Genomic DNA, 19659 nt, shown 5'->3' on the forward strand with positions numbered 1-19659 from the left:
GAAAGAGTGGTTGGAAGCTGAGGTTTGGGTCACTTACTTGGATATCTGGCTGATGCTATTGGTCTTCATGAACACAAATGAAAGAGTTAAAGAGCCATAAAGTAGGATTTTTTGATACATAGTTTGGCACGCGTTATAGGCTTTCAGTGAAAGAATGGATGTGAGTTAGATACAAAAACATAGAAATACTTGAGGGAAAATAACACTCACGCCAGATCTGGTGCTTATTCACCACTCTGGACTCAACGAGACTTGAAATGAGTTTAGTGAAGCCTGGATTATTTCATTCAGCTCAGTATGATTCAATTGTGGGAAAATATGATCATCTGTGAGACTTGCTAGGCCTGTAGTGGACAACCAGTTGTGCTGGGCTTTTACATGGATAGAGGAAGTCATAATTGCAGAAGGGATAGCTTGCATATCACAGAGATGGAATAGGGCTATGGATATCTGAAATCACACTTGGTTCTAGAGCCATGAACAGAGTAGTCATCAAATGATACGGGAGTATCACTGCTACTGAGAACCATGGAAATTCTACAGTAATATTGGATCCTGTTTGGATTTTCTAAATATATTCAAGATGCTGTTGTTCACATTTTGGTGTAAAGGCCCATTACAATGTACTACCTTGACATCTGCTGATAATCTAATAACTTCAAATGAACTTAATTCAAATTCCTTTTGTTCTAGTGCATTCTTTGTTGCTTAACAACTAAACACCTGAAGCTTGGTGATTTATAGAAATAAACATTTATTCATCTTACAGTTTAAATGTGTGTGGTCTAGTGGCTGTATCTGGTGAGCACTACTTTGCTGGTAGAGACTCTACAGAGTCCAAAGATGGTGCACAGCATCACATGGCAATGAGAGGGCAACAGCTTTTGTGTGTGTGTGTCTCCTTATAAACCCACTATTACCTAATTATGGGCCCCTACCCTGATTCTGATCTCTTCCCAAAGCTCTACCTCTCTACAACATAGTTGGATTTTTTTTTTTTTTTTTGTCTTAATCCTACAAAACTAGCAATTTAGATTCCAATACATGAACCTCTTAGGGACACATCCAGCCCCTAGCAATTTTTTACACTGCTCATTCAGATAGTACTTTCCTACTCTGCTCCTTTGGATAATATGTTCTAGTCTAATAATTCTTTTTAAAGAGACCCAGTGATTAAGCCAGCTGGTAGCACAGAAGTAAAGGTGGCTGGATCCCACATGGCTGGCTGACTGGCTCAAATCCCAGATTTGGTGGCTTGAAAATCACAGTGGATGTGTGAGTGCTCAAAATTCTAAGAGTAGAGGGACCAGCAGTTAGTGTAATGGCTATGTCGCTGGACTCCCATGTAGTCGACCGCAGTTCGTGTCCTGGACCCGGTGGCTTAAAACTCACACCGGGCGTGTGTGCATGCGTGCCCGCCCAAGATCCCGAGAGGAGAATGGAGGAGAAGGGATTGCAGCGTGGCTATCCCCCCCGGGGGGTGTGATTTCTCGCTTTCTGTCTCTCTGTCTCTCTCTGTCTGGCAAGCGCACCAAGCCCTATAGCAAAAACCTCTTAAAAAAAAAAAAATCCTAAGAGGAGAATAGACGAGATGGGATTGTTTTGTGGCCATCCTTGCTGGGGGTGGGGAGGAATTTCTCACTCCCCCCCCTTCTCTTTCTCTGGCAAGTACACATACCCTATAACAAACTCTTTGGTTGTCAAAAAAAGTCATGACGTATTTTTCTGTCTCTATGCAAAAAATGTGTCATGACATTTCCAACAACTCAATACCAAAGGAAGAAAAGAAAGAAAAGAAAAGAAGAAGACCCAGTGGGTTTCCTCATTTGATTCTTCTGCAGGAGATTTTATTCCATTTCAACTGGTAGTTATTCCAGTAAACCATTTACTTTTCTGAAGGAAGTTAAGGGCCACTCACCCTTTTGATTCCACGAAGATTATATACTACAGTCCTTAATGATTCACTGCGATCCATAGTTAAACTCCCATATTGTCCACTTGTAGTAAATGGTTTTTCTATCCTCAGATGTGAGTATATTTGATTAGTAAACTGTTGTTGATGGTATCTCTCCAGTGTTAAGTGCCATGTATATGAATCTCACTTTAACTCAAGAACAGGAGATCCACCCTCATCAGTGGAAACACAGGAACTAAAGTAACTTGTGGGGATGCCATAGAAAGGACACTGATGTGGTGGTGGCCATGGGCTTGTTTCTGTGGTGTCAAGAGATGTAAGAAATGTGTGGTCTCAGGGTTGATGTGCATTTATGTCTGAAGGACCAGGATGTACTTTAGAATCTGTTGACCTTGGTCATCCTAAGGGAATTGCCTGTCAAGAGACTGTGGATCCCATTATTCAGGACCACTGAATCAATATCTCTTTGTCCACCCGCCTCTTTTTGCTAATAGCTGAATGTCATGAATAATAGGACCATAAGGAAACCATGACACCAAGGAGCCTAGTTTTCCTCTTCAGCTGGGAACATTTAGAGGGTGGATAAGGGTACATATTTGGTAGAGATGAACTATGGGTCCTCAGGAGGGGGACTGTTCTTGTTTTCATCTGTTTTTATCATAACAGGGTGGTGTGACCTTTGAAGATGTGACTGTGAACTTTTCTCAGGAAGAATGGGGTTTCCTTAATAAGGCTCAGAGGCTCCTGTATTGTGATGTGATGCTGGAAAACTTGACACTGCTCTCCTCTCTGGGTAAGACCCTTATGTTCACCCTGTGTCCTAAGCTAGTCTCCCCCATCATTTCTTCATTGGCCATGTTATCTCTGTCACTTGAGGACTATAGACACAGCTTCCTTTCCCAGTTCTCTAGCTATGTTTTGTGGTTAGTAGGACGGATGTGTGTACATTCTGCCCTTATCTTTCTTGAGCAGCTCCAAAACCTACTTCCTTGGATACTGTCAGGAAAGGATGAAAAGTTGGAGTTTTTCTAGTCAACCATAAGCATACCACCTTGCCTTTAGAGTTTCTGGGGGACTGTATCCTGATCTAAACACTTCGGGCAGGCCCAGCAGCTGGCATAATGGCTATGTCACTGGATTCCCATGTAGTTGACCACGGTTCAAGTCCTCGACCTGGTGGCTTAAACTTACACCGGGTGCATGTGTGTGTGTGCATGTGTGGTGAAGATCCTGAGAGGAGAATGGAGGAGAAGGGACTGCGATGTGGCCATCCCCCTACCCCCGGGGGGGGTGATTTCTCGCTTTCTGTCTTTCTGTCTCTGTCTTTCTGTCAAGCACACATACCCTATAGCAAAAACCTCTCCACAAATAAATATATATATATATATATTTATTTATTTTAATTTCTTGGGACCGGGACCAGCAGTTGGCATAATGGCCATGTCACTGGACTCCCATGTAGTTGACCACAGTTCAAGTCCCGGACCCGGTGGCTTAAACTCACGCTGGGCACATATGCGTGCATGCCCAAGATCCTGAGAGGAGAATGGAGGAGAAGGGATTGCGGTGTGCCTATCCCCCCGGGGTGATTTCTCACTTTCTGTCTCTCTGTCTTTCTGGCGAGCACACACACCCTATAGCAAAAACCTCTTAAAAATTTTTTTTTCTTGGGGCCAGCAGATATGGAGTAATGATTATGTCACTGGACTCCCAAATAGTCAACCACGGTTCAAGTCTTGGATCTGGCAGCTTAAAACTCATCAGGAGTGTGTTGTGCATTCCCAAAAAGAGGAGAATGGAGAAGGGATTGTGGTGTGGCCATCCCCCCTAGGGGATGATTTCTTGCTTTCTGTCTCTTATCTATCTCTGGTGAACACATGTACCCTATAGCAGAAATCTCTCCTAAAAATAAATAAATAAAATTTAAAATAAAATGTAAAAAATTCCTTTGTGCTGCAGCTTATACTTTCGCTAGCTAACATTTTTTTCCATGCCTGTTGCTATTACTGACATAGTTACCACATCCATATCAAAATTCTCTTGGAAATATTTAGTTTCCTTTCCTTGCGGACTGTCTTGCATTGAGCTTTTTGAGCCAGAGCTGACTGTTCATCTTTCCCATCCTATCTTCAATACTTAAAAAAAAAAAATCCAGGTCTTGGGGACCAGTAGGCATAGTGGTTAAGGGTACTGGACACTCCCACATAGCTGACTGCTGTTCGAGTCCCAGACCTGGTGGCTTGGTTTCTCACTTTCCTTCTCTCTCTCTCTCTCTGTGTCTCTCTCTGGTCAAATTAAAATGAATGAATGAATGAATAAATAAACAAAATTTTTAAAATAATTTTTAAAAAATCCAGGTCTCGGGAGCAGCAGGTGGCATGGTGTTTAGGGCCGCTGGACTCCCACATGGCTGACCATGGTTTGAGTCCCGGAACTGGCAGCTTGCTTTCTCAAATTCCCTCTCTCTCTCTCTCTCCCTGGTCAAATTAAAATAAATGAATAAGGGGCTGGTGGGTGGTGTGGTGGTTAAGGGATCTGGACTCCCGCATGGCCTACTGCGGTTCAAGTCCTGGACCTGGGGTTTGCTTTCTCACTTTCCCTGCTTCCCTCTCTCTCACTCTGTCCCTCTCTGGTCAAATTGAAATAAATAAATAAAGTTAAGTAATTCATTAAAAAAAAATCCAGGTCTCAGTAGTTGTTCATCTTGGTAGTAGAAAAGAGAGCCATTGGTGGTACAGAAGATGCATATGAGATAGTTCTAAGCAAGATGTACTCAGATGAAGTCTGGTCTGTAAGAGGGTCAGCTTTATTCAAATATTACCAGAAACCTGTTTTGTTTGATTAGTATTTTTGTGGCAACCCTAATAGTCACGTACTATTTGTATCTGTTCTTCCCCATGTTGTGAGAGTTTACCAGCTTACTTAATCAATTAATCAATCCCTGTCAGTTGTTTGTTGTGGTCATACTTTGTTGAGCCCTGATAGATCTCTATATATATACCACTCGCATGTCATCAGCAGATAAGGTCCTGTTTAAAAAGAGAATGAGTTGTCAGTCTTAACCATACTGTGATGCATCATATGGTTGTGTCCTTTCCATTGTAAGGCCTTCTACAGTCTGTGGTCTTTATAGCCCAAAATGGGGCAAATAAGCCCCATTTTCTTTAATTTTATTAGAGGGTGTGTGCACTTACCAGAGAGAGAAGGAAAGCGAGAAAGCACCTCTCATGGGAGATGTTCACATCACAGTCCCTTCTCTCTCTTCAGGATTGTAGGCACTCACACCTCTAGCACATAGGTGTGGGACTTGAACTGTATAGTCAACCATATATAATCCAGCTGCCTTAACCACCAAGCCACTGGCTGACTCAATCAACCCCCCCCCCCTTTTTTTTTTTTTTTGATCAACCCCATTTTGAATCTCTACCTAGCTTCTGTTCCCACAGATGATTCCATGGAATAGGTTCTGGGTTTAACAGATACACTGTGCATGTGCTCCACTATTCTACCAAAGTTAACATGCATTCATCAGCATTTCTTTGCTTTCAGGTTGTTGGAGTGAAGCAGAAGATGAGGAGGCACTTTTCAAGCAAAGTATTTCTATACTAAGTGTATCTCAGGTCAGGTTTCCCAATGTAGGTCTGTCTTCCAACAATGCCCACTCCTGTGAAATGTGTGGCCTGATGGTGGGAGACATTCTGCAATTGGCTGAGCATCAGAAAACACATGGAGAGCAGAAATTGTACAGGTTTGGAGAATGTGGGGAAAAGTTATATGTTGGTACAAACCATCAGCACCAGAGCCAGCAAACTGAAGAGAAACTCTACAGAAGCAGTACGGGGGGACCCTCGTTTGTGCAGACCTCTAATTTCCATGTGTCAGGGAAACCATTTATTTTCAGTGAGATTCGGAAAAATGTTTTGGTCAGCTCAGGATTTTTCCTACAAGAGGCCTCAAACAGTGGGAAGATGTCAAATTTTCAGGAGGGAGAAGCTTATTACAGCTTAGGAGAATGTACAAACACCTTCAGCTCCAAACATTCACTTGTTCAGCACCAGAGACTTCTCACTACAGAAGTGTGTTACATGTACGATGACAGTGGGAAATCCTTTAGCAAAAGCAATAGCCTTAATAACCAGCAGAGAGTTTACCCTGAAAAAAGGCCTTATGAATGTGGAGATTGTGGGAAATTCTTTGCTGAAAACTCTAAACTTACTATACATAGGAGAGTGCACACTGGAGAAAGGCCCTATGAGTGCAGTGAATGTGGAAAATCCTTTGCTGAAAATTCTGGTCTCATTAGACATAGGAGAGTTCACACTGGAGAAAAGCCTTATGAGTGTGGAGAGTGTGGAAAATCCTTTAGCTTAAAGTCCAACCTCATTCAGCATCAGCGAGTTCACACTGGAGAAAGGCCTTATGAGTGCAGAGAATGTGGAAAATCTTTTACTCAAAGGTCCAATCTTATTAAACATCAGAGGGTTCACACTGGAGAAAGGCCTTATGAATGCAGTGAATGTGATAAATCCTTTGCTGAAAGCTCCAGTCTCATTCAACATAAGAGAGTTCATACTGGAGAAAGACCTTATGAGTGTGGGGAATGTGGAAAATCTTTTAGCCAAAGGTCCCATCTCTTTACACATTGGAGAGTTCATACTGGAATAAGGCCTTATGAGTGCGGAGAATGTGGGGAATCCTTCAGCAAAAGTAACAGCCTCAATAATCATCAGCGTATTCACACTGGAGAAAGGCCTTATGAATGTGAAGAATGTGGGAAATATTTTCTACAAAGGTCCAACCTCATGACACATCAGAGAGTTCACACTGCAAAAAGACTGTATGAGTGTGGAGAATGTGGGAAATCCTTTAGCCAAAATTATAACCTCATTCAACATCAACAGGTTCACACTGAAAAAAGGCCTTATGAATGTGGAGATTGTGGGAAATCCTTTAGCCAAAATTATAACCTCATTCAACATCAACAGGTTCACACTGAAAAAAGGCCTTATGAATGTGGAGATTGTGGGAAATCCTTTAGCCAAAATTATAACCTCATTCAACATCAACAGGTTCACACTGAAAAAAGGCCTTATGAATGTGGAGATTGTGGGAAATCCTTTAGCCAAAATTATAACCTCATTCAACATCAACAGGTTCACACTGAAAAAAGGCCTTATGAATGTGGAGATTGTGGGAAATCCTTTAGCCAAAATTATAACCTCATTCAACATCAACAGGTTCACACTGAAAAAAGGCCTTATGAATGTGGAGATTGTGGGAAATCCTTTGCTGAAAACTATAAATTTATTATACATAGGAGAGTTCATACTGGTGAAAGGCCTTATGAGTGCAATGAATGTGAGAAGTCCTTTGCTGAAAACTCCAGTCTCATTAAACACAGGAGAGTTCACACTGGAGAGAGGCCATATGAGTGTGGGGAGTGTGGGAGTTTCTTTAGTCGAAAGTACAACCTTATTCGACATCAGCGACTTCACACTGGAGAACGTTCAGATGAGTGTAATGAATGTGGTAAATTATTTAGCAACAGATACCACCTTATTGTACATCAGCGAGTTCACACTGGAGAAAAGCCATATGAATGTAATGAATGTGGGAAATCATTTTGCCAAAGCTCTGTGCTCCGTCGACATCAGAGAATTCACACAGGACAAAAGCCTTATGAGTGTAGTGTATGTGGGAAATTTTTTGCTGAAAGCTCCAACCTCATTAAACACTGGAGAATTCATACTGGGGAAAGGCCTTATGAGTGCAGTGAATGTGGACAATCATTTTGTCGAAGTTCTTCACTCCTTCAACATCGTATCATTCACACAGGAGAAAGACGTTATGAGTGCATTGAGTGTGGGAAATCATTTCGCCAAAACTCTTCACTCCTTCGACATCGAAGAATTCATGCTGGAGAAAAGCCTTATAAGTGAAACACATTTGGTAAACTATATCTGTGCTCCTTCAGTGTCAGAAAGTTCACACTGGGTTAAGGCATTATAAGTGTATGGGATATGGTAAATCCTTTAGCTAAAGATGGTGTTACTACACATCAGAAACTTAACAGTTGAAAAAGGTGTTACGAGTGTAGAGAATGTGGGGAATTATTCACAAGTCTTACCTCATTGAACACAGAAAAGTTCACAGTGGAAAAACACCTTGTAATGATGGGAAACCATTTACCAAGTTCTACCTTGTTGTACACTAGGAAATTCTTGCTAGAGTAAAACTTGTAAGTGTGGGGAATGTTGTAAATCATTTAGCCATAGCTCTGTACTCCATCAATGTGAAGAATTCACACCAGAGAAAAACCATATTAGTGCAGTGAGTCTGGAACATTCTTTACCCAAAGTTCCAACATCAGAACACCAGGAAAATAGGAGTACAGAGAACACTACAGATCTTTTAGCCATAGGTCTTAATCCCCTATACATCAGAGTTCGTTGAAACAAGGCCTTAAGAATACAGTGAATGGGTAATTTCTTTGCCTAAAACCTTAGTTTTGTGAAATAGAAGAGTTCACACTAAAGAAAGGCCTCAAGTGTGCAACAAATGTGAAAATCACTTTGCTGAAGATCTTCACTCCAATAGCAGAATCCATGTGGGAGAAAGACTGTATAAGTAAGACTTATTTTGGAAACTACTTGGTTAAACCTCTATGCTCTTTTTAGGTAAGACTTGACATTGAAACAAGGCCTTATGATTATGACGATGTGGGAAATTCTTTAGCCAAAATTCTATTCTATACTGGAGAACTCCCCCTGGAGAATCACCTTTTGAATGGTGTGAGAAAGCCTTATCATTGAATATCAGAATATTTACATGAAGAAAACACTATAGATGTACAGTAACATCATTTTCTATTCAACATGACCCTGGAGGAGATCGTGTATGAGAGTGCCATCTGCCTAAATTGAACCTCGTACATCCAAACATCTGCTTAAGTTCCAGGTATGTGGGAGCTGCACTGTATTTTTCATCCAGGCTCTTGCCAGATTCATCACTGACTAATCTTTGGAAAAACCTTTTTACCTCTACCACTTATTATATGCTCCACAGTGCATCATTCATCCACCATATCATATTTAGGACATAAACATGTTACTTTTTTTTTTTTTTTTTAAGAGATTTTTGCTATAGGGCACATACACTCACTGGAAAGACAAAGATAGTGGGAAGTCATCCCTCAGGGTGGATGGCCCTGCCACAATCCTGTCTCCATTCTCTTCTCAGGTGTAACTGATTTGAGTTTAAGCTGCTAGGTCTGGGACTCAAACCATGGTCAAGTATGTGGGAGTCCAGCGATATAATCATTACACCATCTGCTGGTCCCGATATCTGTTATCTTTTGTTTGCTGGAGGGATTACTGATTAGCCTTGGCACTCACTCCTTTTTTTTTTTTTTTTTTTTCTGATGAATTAGGCTGTGGCTTTGACCCATGATGGCCCAGAGGGTTCTGTTGAGACAGAAAGATGGACTTCCTTTTTTAGGGATCAGGGATCTTGTGAGACTCCTAGTAGATTTACTAGCATCCAATTTCCAAACCCAAGAACAGCTTCTTGATTTATAATAAAATCCTTGCTTAAGCCAACTCCCATCTTGGGAGTTGTATTTACTACACGAGGTAGTTTGAAAACAGCTGGATTCTACTACTGTGAAGAGGTGAAGAGTTTTATTTGGGATTACTAAACCTTGTGTGCCTCAAAGAGGGCAGTATGATGACAGATAAATATAGCTTTCTCTGTTGTACTGCTGCCAAAGGCCTCTAAAGGAAGAGAGGTCTGAACTTTGTAATCTGTATTTGTAGCTAGGGTGCTACATGCTTTCAGAGATCAGTCTGAGAAGGTAAATGGTTTTTGTGGCAACCTGTCATGCTTCTAAGAGCAACAAAGTTGTTTTCTTACTCATGTGGAATACTGCATCATGTTCACTGGTGAGAGGAGTCTGTTTTTGTTTTTAAGAATTTTCATTTAACTTTTTTTTTTTTTTTAATTTGATGGGAGAAAGAAAGCTGCCAGGGCTTGAATTCAAACTGCTGTCAGCCATGTGGGAGTCCAGCACCCCTAACCACTACACAACCTGCCGACCCCTGTCTGGTGTTTTTAATAATGTCTTTTCCTCTGGCCTCTCTGTTCTTCAGAAATCCAGGTTAAAAAAAAAAAAAAGTGTGTGTGTGTATGTACACACACACACATTTTTAAAGTTTTTGCTATGTGACATGTGCACTTGCCAAAGTGAGAAGAAAGTGAGAAAGCATCTCTTGGAGGAATGGCCATGCCATAACCCATTTTCCATTTTCTTCCTGCTATTCTGAGCATGCACATGCACATGCCCAGTGTGTTTTTCAGGCTTCCAGGTCCAGGACTTGAATTGTGCTGTTGGCTATGTGGGATCCAGCCATCTTAATCACCATGCTTCCCTACATCTTTGAAATTCTTTTTTTCTTTTTAAAAATGTTTTTAGTTCTTGTCATAGGGCTTGTGCACCTACTGGAGAGATAGGTACAGAGAAAGAATAAGAAAGTGAGAAATCACTCCCCAGAAGGGTATGGCTGTGCCGCAATGTTTTTTTTTGTTCTGTGGGGATTTGGGGTACCCATGCATAAATGCACACTGTGTTTTTTAGGCCTCTCAGTCTGGAACTTGAACCATGCAGTCAGCCATGTGGGATCCAGCCACTTTAACCACCGCACCAGCTGGACCCCATCTTCTAGAATTTTTATTTTGACTGAAATACAGTGGATGTTGTCGATATCAAAATGAAGTCATTTATGCAAAACTTTAGAGACAGAATGCTGTAAACAAAGCTCTTAACTGTTCTTGACAAATATTTTGTGACAAAGTCCTGCAAGTCCCACATAACCTACCCGTCTTACACACACTCTGTAACAGCTTCTTGCAAGGAATTCCTTGGGCTTGCAATATATCAAATAAGTAGCCTGTACCAAGACAGTTGCCTCACAATGACTGTCTCCACCAATGAACAAATATCAGTTGCTGCAATGATTTTTTCTGACCTGTGAGTTTAATCTCAAGGCAGTTTAAGTGAACTTGCTTGCTTTGTCTTTAAATGTTCTTTTGCTTCAGTCTCCTTGCATGGCCCTCTATGTGTCCTGATATGCTGGTCCCAAATTGCAATCCTTGCTGTTTCCAAAATAAAATCTTTTGTTTTAGAGATCTTGTTGCTGAGTTTACTTTTTTTTAGGTTGACATATTCTGGTGTGAGAAAGTGGGATTCAAAGTGAACTCACTTTGGAAGAATCAGCAACCCCTGGGATCATGTAAGGTATGTAATTATGTAGGCCCTTAACACTCCCTGCTTCCATGAGTTATCCTTTCACCTTGCTGAGTTTTCCTCTTAGTTATTTTTTTGTTGTTGAGATTCATCCTTTTTATTTCTTTGCCATAGATTGTGTGCACCAGAGAGAGAGAGAAAGAGAAAGCACCCCCAAGGAGGATAGTTATGTCCTAGTCCCTTCTCTTTCATTCTACTCTCGGAATTTTCATGCCCAGCATTGGCTATGGTACTTGAACCATATGGTTAGTCGTGTGGGGTCCAACTGCCCTACCCACTACATTACCTGCTAGCCCCTGAACTCTCTTCTTTTGGTTGTTTTCAAGGTTTATTTGAGATCTGGTTTTATAAGGCCTTTGTAAAGTACATCATTGCCCTGGTGAATTCTCTTTTTGATTGAAACTTTGGTGAATTAGGTCTTCCTGTTTCTGTACATCTTTCAAGAGCCTTCCCCTCCCCTAAAAATGTTACTAGGATTTCCTTACTGCTCTTGAGGATCAATAGGAAATGGAATAAGATTCTCAAATTCTAAGGCATGTAAAGATAGTCCCTTTTGAAGGATCAATAAATAGAATAAGATCCTCAAATTCTAATGCATGCAAAGGTAGTCCCTCTTCAGGGACTCTACTTGACTAAATATTTAAACAGTGTGGTCTTTCATGCTTAAACCTGTGTGTATGGTCTTCATGTTAAACCACTCGGTAAACTAATCCAAATATAATTTAGAACTGTAGTGACTTTTTGAGGCTCACTTAAATTCACTAAGCTTATTTTTCTTAAAACTAAACTAGAAGCTGGCATCTACAGGGTTAACCAATCAGTGGAATACATGTTTCAATTGGTACCTTGAGACATAAAGCCCTTCAAGTACTCAAAAATTGCCTCACTGCAAAATGCTATCTTAAAACCAAAAAGATGATCCAAAGGATAAAATGGCTTTAGAGACCCAGGTCTTTTTTTATTATTTCCTTTTTTAAAGAGATTTTTTTGTTTGTTGTTTGTTTGTTTTTGGATATAGGGCATGTACACTCATCAGAGAGACAGAAAGCAAGAAATCACCCCACCAGGGATGACCACACCACAATCCCTTCTCTTGGGATTTGGGGCAGACACATACACACATGCCTAGCATGGGTCTGGGACTCGAACCATGGGCTACTACGTGGGAATCCAACAACATAACCATTATGCCCTCTGCTGGTCCCAAGACTTAGATTATTTTTTCACTCCAGAGCCACCATCTTCCACTCACACTGTTCCTCTTCTGTAGCTTTTTTATTTTATTTTTTCCCCTGAACCCCTCAGCACCTCCACACACCTCTAATCCAAAACTATGTTCTATAAAAATCTTAACCTCAGGTCTGGTGGTTAACACCACATGACCAACTGCATGGTTCATGTCTTGGACCGAGTGGCTTGAAAAACATGCCAGGTACGTATGCATGCATGCCTAAAATCTCAAAAGGAGCAAAATGGAGGAAAAAGAATAATTGAGTGAGTCCATCATGTGGCCTGGTGGTTAAGGTGCTGGACTCCCACACCCAGCGACTTGAAACACACCAGGCATGTATGCATGCATCCCCAAAATCCTGAGAGAATGGAGAAAGACTGCAGTGTGGCTGTCCCTCTTAGGGGATGATTTCTCACTTTCCTGCTCTATGTTTGTTTCTCTTTTTTAAAAAACTTTATTTATTTATTTATTTAAATTTAACCAGAAAGGGACAGAAAGAGAGGGAGAAAGCGAGAAAGCAAGCCACTAGGTCCGAGACTCAAACTGTCGTCGGCCATGTGGGAGTCCAGTGCCCCCAACCACCACACCACTTGCCAGCCCTCTTTTTTTTTTTTTTTTCTTTTTTTGAGAGATTTTTTGCTATAGGTTACATGTGCTCCTCAGGGATAGAAAGCGAGAAATCACTCCCTGGGGGGATGGCCACACCACAATCTCTTCTCCTCCATTCTCTCTGGATCTTGGTCACACATGCACACGCACCCAGCATGAGTTTAAGCCACTGGGTCCAGGACTCGAACTGTAGTTGACTACATGGGAGTCCAGTGACCTAGCCATTATGCCAACTGCTGGTCCTCTCCCTCTCTATGTTTCTATCTGATGAGCACCTATAGCTTATGACAAAAACCTTAAATAATAATTATGGTCTGACCATGGCCTGTGGTGGGGAGATACTTTCTTCTCTGCCTCTAGTGAGCACACACACCCTCTGGCAAATTAAAAAACAAAACAAGGGGCCAGCAGATGGCATAGTGGTTACATGGTTGGACTCCCACATGGCTGACTACTGTTAGAGCCTTGGACCTGATGGCTTGAAATTTTGGCTGAGTGCATGTGTGTGTATGCCCAAGACCCTGGGAAAAGAAGGGACTGCAGCATTGCCATCCCCCTGGGGGGTGATTTCTTCATTGTCCTCTGATGAGAGGTTTTTGCCTTAGGGTACGTGCACTCTAAATAAAACAAAACCAAAATGGGGCCAGCAGGTGGTATGGTGGTTAAGGTACTGGACTCCCATATGACTAAACATGGATTGAGTCCTGGAGCTAGGGCCTTGAAAATCATGCTGTGTATGTGTGTGTGTGTGCATGGGCCCAAGATCCCAAGAAAAGAATGAAGAAGAAGGGATTGTGGCATGGCCAACTCCCTGGGGGATTTCTCACTCAGGCAAATGTGTACACCCTATGGACTAAATAAATAAATAAAACAAGAAAACTTTCCCTGAGGCCAGCAGATCTTGTAATGTTTAAGGTTTTGTACTCCCACATGGCTGACTACAGTTCATGTCCCAGAACTGATAGCTTGAAAATCACTTCAGGCACATGTGTATACACGCCCAAAATCCTGAGAGGAAAATGGAGAAGGGAATATGGTGTGGCTATCCGCCCATGTGAGATTCTTATTTTGTCTGTCTCAGTCTCTGGTAAGTATATGTGCCCTATAGACTGGCTTACAAAATTTTCTTCTTAAACATGCTAGAGGCACACACACAAGGGACTACCCCACAGGACCTAGTCATGCTGCGACTTTTAAAAAATTTCCTCTAGGGTTTGTGCAACTGCTGGTGAGAAAGTAAGAAAGCTCTCCCTTTGGGGCTGGCAGGTGGCATGGCGGCTAAAGGCGCTGGATTCCCTCATGGCCAACCATGGTTCGAGTCCTAGACCTGGCAGCTTGCTTTCTCTCTCCCTCTGTCCCTCTCTGGTCAAATTGAAATAAATTAATAAATAAAGTTAAAAATATATATATTTTTTAAAGACACAAACAGGAAGAAAAAAAAAAACAAGCTCTCCCCACCACCACCACCACCACCACCACCACCCCCTCAGGGGACATGGCTATGCCACAATCCCTTCTCCATTCTCTTGGATTTGGGGCATGCGTGCACATGGGCCTAGTATGTTTTTCAAACTTTGTAGTTGGCATGTGGGATCCAACCTCTTTAACCACCACACTGGCCCAATCCTATAGTCCTTTTCCTTCAATTCTCCATCCTGTCCATGTCCAGCATGTTTTTGAAGCTGACAAGGGTGAGATTTGAAACCTGGTTGGCTGTATGGGATCTGGCTTCCTCTACATAGTCCTAATAAATGTGTTAAATGGATGACCCAATGATTGATGTATACACACACACCCTCATTTTTTTTTTTTTAGAGATTTTTTGCTATAGGGTATATGTGCTTACTGGAAAGTCGGAGACAAAATGCTCGAATCACCTATGATATGCACTCAATGGGTAAAGAGAAGTACTCACAACGGAGTCTCATTGAACCGTGATCTCCTTTTCCAACTCTTCAGCTCCTTAGGATTCTGGGTGCCCATGTGTGTAACTGGTGTATTTCCTGGCCAGCCCAGGGATCTGAACCTGTGGTTGCTTGAATGGCTAGTTGTACAGGTATTTTCATCACCACTGAACCACAACAAATGGGCCTCGTTTATGAATTCAGGATAATCAGCTCTGTTTTTCTGTTCTATACTAGTTGGTTCATTTGTCTTTCTAATTCTGAGTTAGACTTAGAGGAACAAATGGCCCACGTAGGGGAATAGGCTGGTAATTTGGCCAAAAGTCTTCAGGCTCAGCTTGAAGGCTATCCTTCAAGCATTTCCTAAGGCTAGGTTGAAATAAGAGTCAAGCTTTTACCCAGGTACATAGTGAACCCACTGACAATTATTACAGCAGACTTCAGGTTCTTTAGGAAGAAAATTCTGGTCTTCATATAGACATTGATTGTACTCAAGTAAACTTTTAATTCTATGGAAATGGCTTCTGTCGAGAACTTTCCCAACTTCAAAAATATCACATGGAGGGGCCAGCAGGTGGCGTGGTGGTTAAGGACACTGGACTCTCACATGACCGACCGATTTGAGTCTCAGACCTGGTGGCTTGTTCGCTTGTTCTCGCTCTGTTTCTCTCTGATCATATTAAAAAATAGTTTTTTAATTAAAAAAAAAATCACATGAGGTAGGAGAGTGCCCATTCAGCTTTAATAAGTTTGGTCAATCACTTGGCCCATACTGTAGAGGATACTAATGAAAAGTACTAAAATCCTCTGGCTACAACAGTTGGAAGATTCCAAATATAGTTTTAAACAAAGTCCTGACCTTTGCCATTACTGTAAAAAACCTGGACACTGGAACAGGAAGTACTTCAAGGTAAAAAGATCTAAACAGTCCTCCCCTCAAAGATCTTGAGGTATGTAGGCTCTGTCAAGGTCTGCTCAACAAGACACACACCTGAGAGGGAGTGGCAGTGGATTAGAAAGTAAACCCACAAACACACAAGTAGAAGCGCCCTGTAGCAAAAACCTCTCCAAAAACAAACAAAATAACAGAATAGCTCTTGATTATTTACTAGATGAAGTGTCTGCACCATAGGTAATATTGCATGTTGTACCTGGATAAATTCATCTGGGAAAGCTGAGACCCAATTTCAGAAAAATCAAATAAGTAGGGCTGGTGGGTGGTGTGGTGGTTAGGAGTGCTAGACTCCTATGTGGCTGACCATGGTGTGAGTCCCAGATCTGGCAGCTTGCTTCTTCACTTTATGTCTTTCTCTCTCTCTGTCCTTCTCTGGTCAAATTAAAATAAGGGTCACTTCCTACTTTGCTTCTCTCTGGCAAGCACACACTCCCTTTGGCAAATTAAAAAAAAAAAAAAAAAAAAAAAAGAGAGAACAAAATAAAATAAAACTACAGTTTCCAGGTAAGTGTCACAATCACTGAGAAAATTATTTCCTATCTCAGAAACTATTAAAAATGTTATGAGGGACCAGCAGATGGTTACATCTCTAGACCCCACATCTTAAAACTCATACAGAGTGGAAACCAGCAGTTAGTGTAATGGCTATGTCGCTGGACTCCCATGTGGTCGACCATGGTTCGCTTCCCGGAACCAGTGGCTTAAAACTCATGTCGGGCGCGTGTGAGTGCGTGCCCAAGATCCCGAGAGGAGAATGGAGGAGAAGTGGTTGCGGCGTGACCATCCCCCCTGGGGGGTGATTTCTCACTTTCTGTCTCTGTCTCTCTCTGGCTGGCTGGCGAATGCATCGCCCAATAGAAAAAACCTCTAAAAAAAAAAAAAAAAGCAGAGTGTGTATGTGTGTGTGCCCAAAATCCTGAGAGGAGAATGGAGAAAAAGGGATTGCGGCATTGTCACCTTGCCCACAGGGTAATTTGCTTTCTGTCTCTCTGGGAAACACACGTGGCCTATGGCAGAAATCTATTTTAAAAAGAAAGAAAAATGTTATGAGATAAACAGATAGTGTAATGGTTATATCACTGGACTCCCATGTAGTCAACCACGGTTTGGGTCCCAGTCCTGGTGACTTAGAACTCATGCTAGGTGTTGTGTGTGCATGCATGCCCAAGATCCTGAGAGGAGAAGGGATTGCAGCATGGCCATTCCACATGGGGGTGATTTCTCGCTTTCAGTCTCTGGCAAGTGCATGCACCCTATAGCAATACTCTCTTTTAAAAAAGAAAATGTTACATGGAGTGGCCAGCCCCATGGCTGGTGGTTATGGGAGCTGGATCCCATATGAGCAACTATGTGGTTTGAATCTCAGCCCTGGAAGCTTGAAAAGCATGGTACCATTTCCATCCTCAAAATTGCAAGAGGATGAAGACATGAAGGAGAGGATTACAGCATGACCATTCCCTATTAAAGTTGAGTGGTGAGCTTTCTCTTTCCTTGGTGAACATATGTGCCCTAAGACAAAAAATTAATTAAAAAGGAAAATGAGAAAATAGCCCCATAATGCAGTAGGTAAGTGTTGTGCAAAGGAAGCCAGTTTCCACATGACTGAGATTGGAATCCTGGCTCCAGTGACAACACAATGAGGTGTGCACATGCATATCCAGGCTCCTGACACGATGGAGAACTCAAGGAAAAACCTATTAGGTTAATTATTCTAATTTCCATCAGTAAATGGGAAACTACATAGGCCTTTTCCTGTGAGTACTTGGGGAGTGCATTGCAGATCTAGCAGTCAAGTAAGTGATAGAGGTGAAACAACTTTGGCCATATAAATAATAGTGACAAATCTGGCAAGGATCCTGTCCAGAAAGCATAATGTAGCTCAGCTCCTTAACTCCCCAAATAGTTGGAACATATGGGAAACCACCCCACTGTGGAAGATCAGATGAAGTTTTAATTCTGGTAGATGACACCTTCCAAGAATCTCCTCTAGAGAAACTATACTAAAGAAATACTCTTGAATTGCCACTTATTGGGGTTATAAATTTTGTCTACCTTTCCATATCAGGGAATGGGTACTGTTCAAAAAGGAAAAAAAAAAAGTCTGCCTACTCCAAGGTCTCCAAGAGTTTTACCTGTGTTATCCACCAGTATTTTTTTTCTTTCTTTTGGAGAGGTTTTTGCTATAGGGTGCGTGCACTTGCCAGAGAGACAGAGAGATAAAAAGCGAGTAATCACCCCCAAGGGGTGATGGCCATGCCACAGTCCCTTCTCCTCTCAGGATCATGGGCATGCACGCACACGAGCCCAGTGTGAGTTTAAGCCACCGGGTCCGAGACTCGAACCACGGTCAACTACATAGGAGTTCAGCGACATAGCCATTACGCTAACAGCTGGTCCCTTCACCAGTATTTTATAGTTTGAAGTTTTATGTTTAGATCTTCAATCTATTTTTAATTAATTTTTGTTAGTGGTGAGAGATAAGGATCTAGTTTCATTCTTCTGCAGGTGGATATCCAGTTCTCCCGGCACCATTTGCTGAAGAGATTTTCTTTTTCCCATGGGATTGTTTTGTGCCCTTTGTCAAGGATCAGTTGTCTGTATGTTTTGGAGTCTATTTGGGAGTTCTCAATTTTTTTTTTTAAAGAATTTTTTTTTTATTTCTGGGGTTGGCAGGTGGTGTGGTGGTTAAAGGCACTGGCCTCCCATATGGTTTGAATCCCAGACCTGGTGGCTTGCTTTCTCACTTTGCCTCTCTCTTTCTCTCTGTCTCTCTCATATAAAACTGGAAAATAATAACATAATAATAGTAATAATAAATAAGGTTAAAATAAAATAATTCTTGGGGACCAGCAGTTAGCATAGTAGCTATGTCGCTGGATTCCCACGTAGTCAACCGCGGTTCGTGTCCTGGACACGTTTAAAACTCACGCCAGGCGCATGTGCGTGCGTGCCCAAGATGCCGAGAGGAGAATGGAGGAGAAGGGATTACGTGTGGCCATCCCCCCCTGGGGGGTGATTTCTCACTTTCTTTCTCTGTCTCTGTCTGTCTGGTGAGCACACGCGCCCTATAGCAAAAACCTCTCAAGAAAAAAAGAAAAGACAATAATTATTAGAAAAAGAATCTTATGCACTTATTTGTTTTAATTTGGAGAGAGAAAGAGAGAAAGAGGAAGTAAGAAAGCAAGCTGCCAGGTCGAGAAATTGAACTGCAGTCAGCCATCCTTAACCACCACACCACCTGCTGGCCTCAAGGAAGGGGTTCTCAATTCTGTTCCATTGGTCTACTTGTCTCTTTTTGTGCCAATACCATGCTGTTTATCCTGGCTTTGTAATGTTTTGAAATTGGGAAGTGAGAAGCCTCTTAATTTCCCTTTCATAGTATTGCCTTGGCAACATGGGGCCTTTTTGGTTCCAGACAAATTTCATGATTTTTTTTTTCTATTTCTGTGAGGAATATCTCTTGTAGTTTGATTGTAATTGCATTTAATTTGTAAATTAATTTGGGTAGGATTGTCATCTTGATTATATTAATTATTCCAATCCAGGGATATGTTTTCCCATTTTTTAATATCATTTTAAATTTTTTTTTCTTTTTTTTCTTTTATTTTTTTGAGAGGTTTTGATATACAGTGAACTTGCCAGAAAGACAGAGAGACAGAAAGCGAGATATCACCCCTACCCCCCCTAAGGGGGGATGGCCACGCCGCAGTCCCTTCTCCTCCATTCTCCTCTCGGGCTCTTGCG

At 41.7% G+C, this 19659-nt stretch overlaps 1 protein-coding gene across 4 annotated transcripts in view; it reads left to right on the top strand.

The window, feature by feature from the left end:
* Nucleotides 1-19659, top strand: part of LOC106733157 (zinc finger protein 418) — a 32251-nt gene that overhangs the window by 2909 nt on the left and 9683 nt on the right. For 2 of the 4 annotated variants that reach the window (XR_003547551.1, XR_003547549.1), the window contains exons 3-5: nt 2582-2708; nt 5465-8872; nt 11127-11207. Coding sequence is in view for 1 of the 4 variants with exons in the window: in XM_027767583.1 (XP_027623384.1) it covers nt 2582-2708; nt 5465-7854 (2517 nt within the window). In the remaining 3 variants the exon portion in view is untranslated. Of the gene's footprint in view, nt 1-2581; nt 2709-5464; nt 9079-11126; nt 11208-19659 lie in introns of those variants that run through there. The other 2 variants (XR_003547550.1, XM_027767583.1) reach the window with 2 other exon arrangements.

This window comes from Tupaia chinensis, unplaced genomic scaffold (assembly GCF_000334495.1).
Source record: "Tupaia chinensis unplaced genomic scaffold, TupChi_1.0 Scaffold144336_1, whole genome shotgun sequence".
NCBI lineage: Eukaryota > Metazoa > Chordata > Mammalia > Scandentia > Tupaiidae > Tupaia > Tupaia belangeri.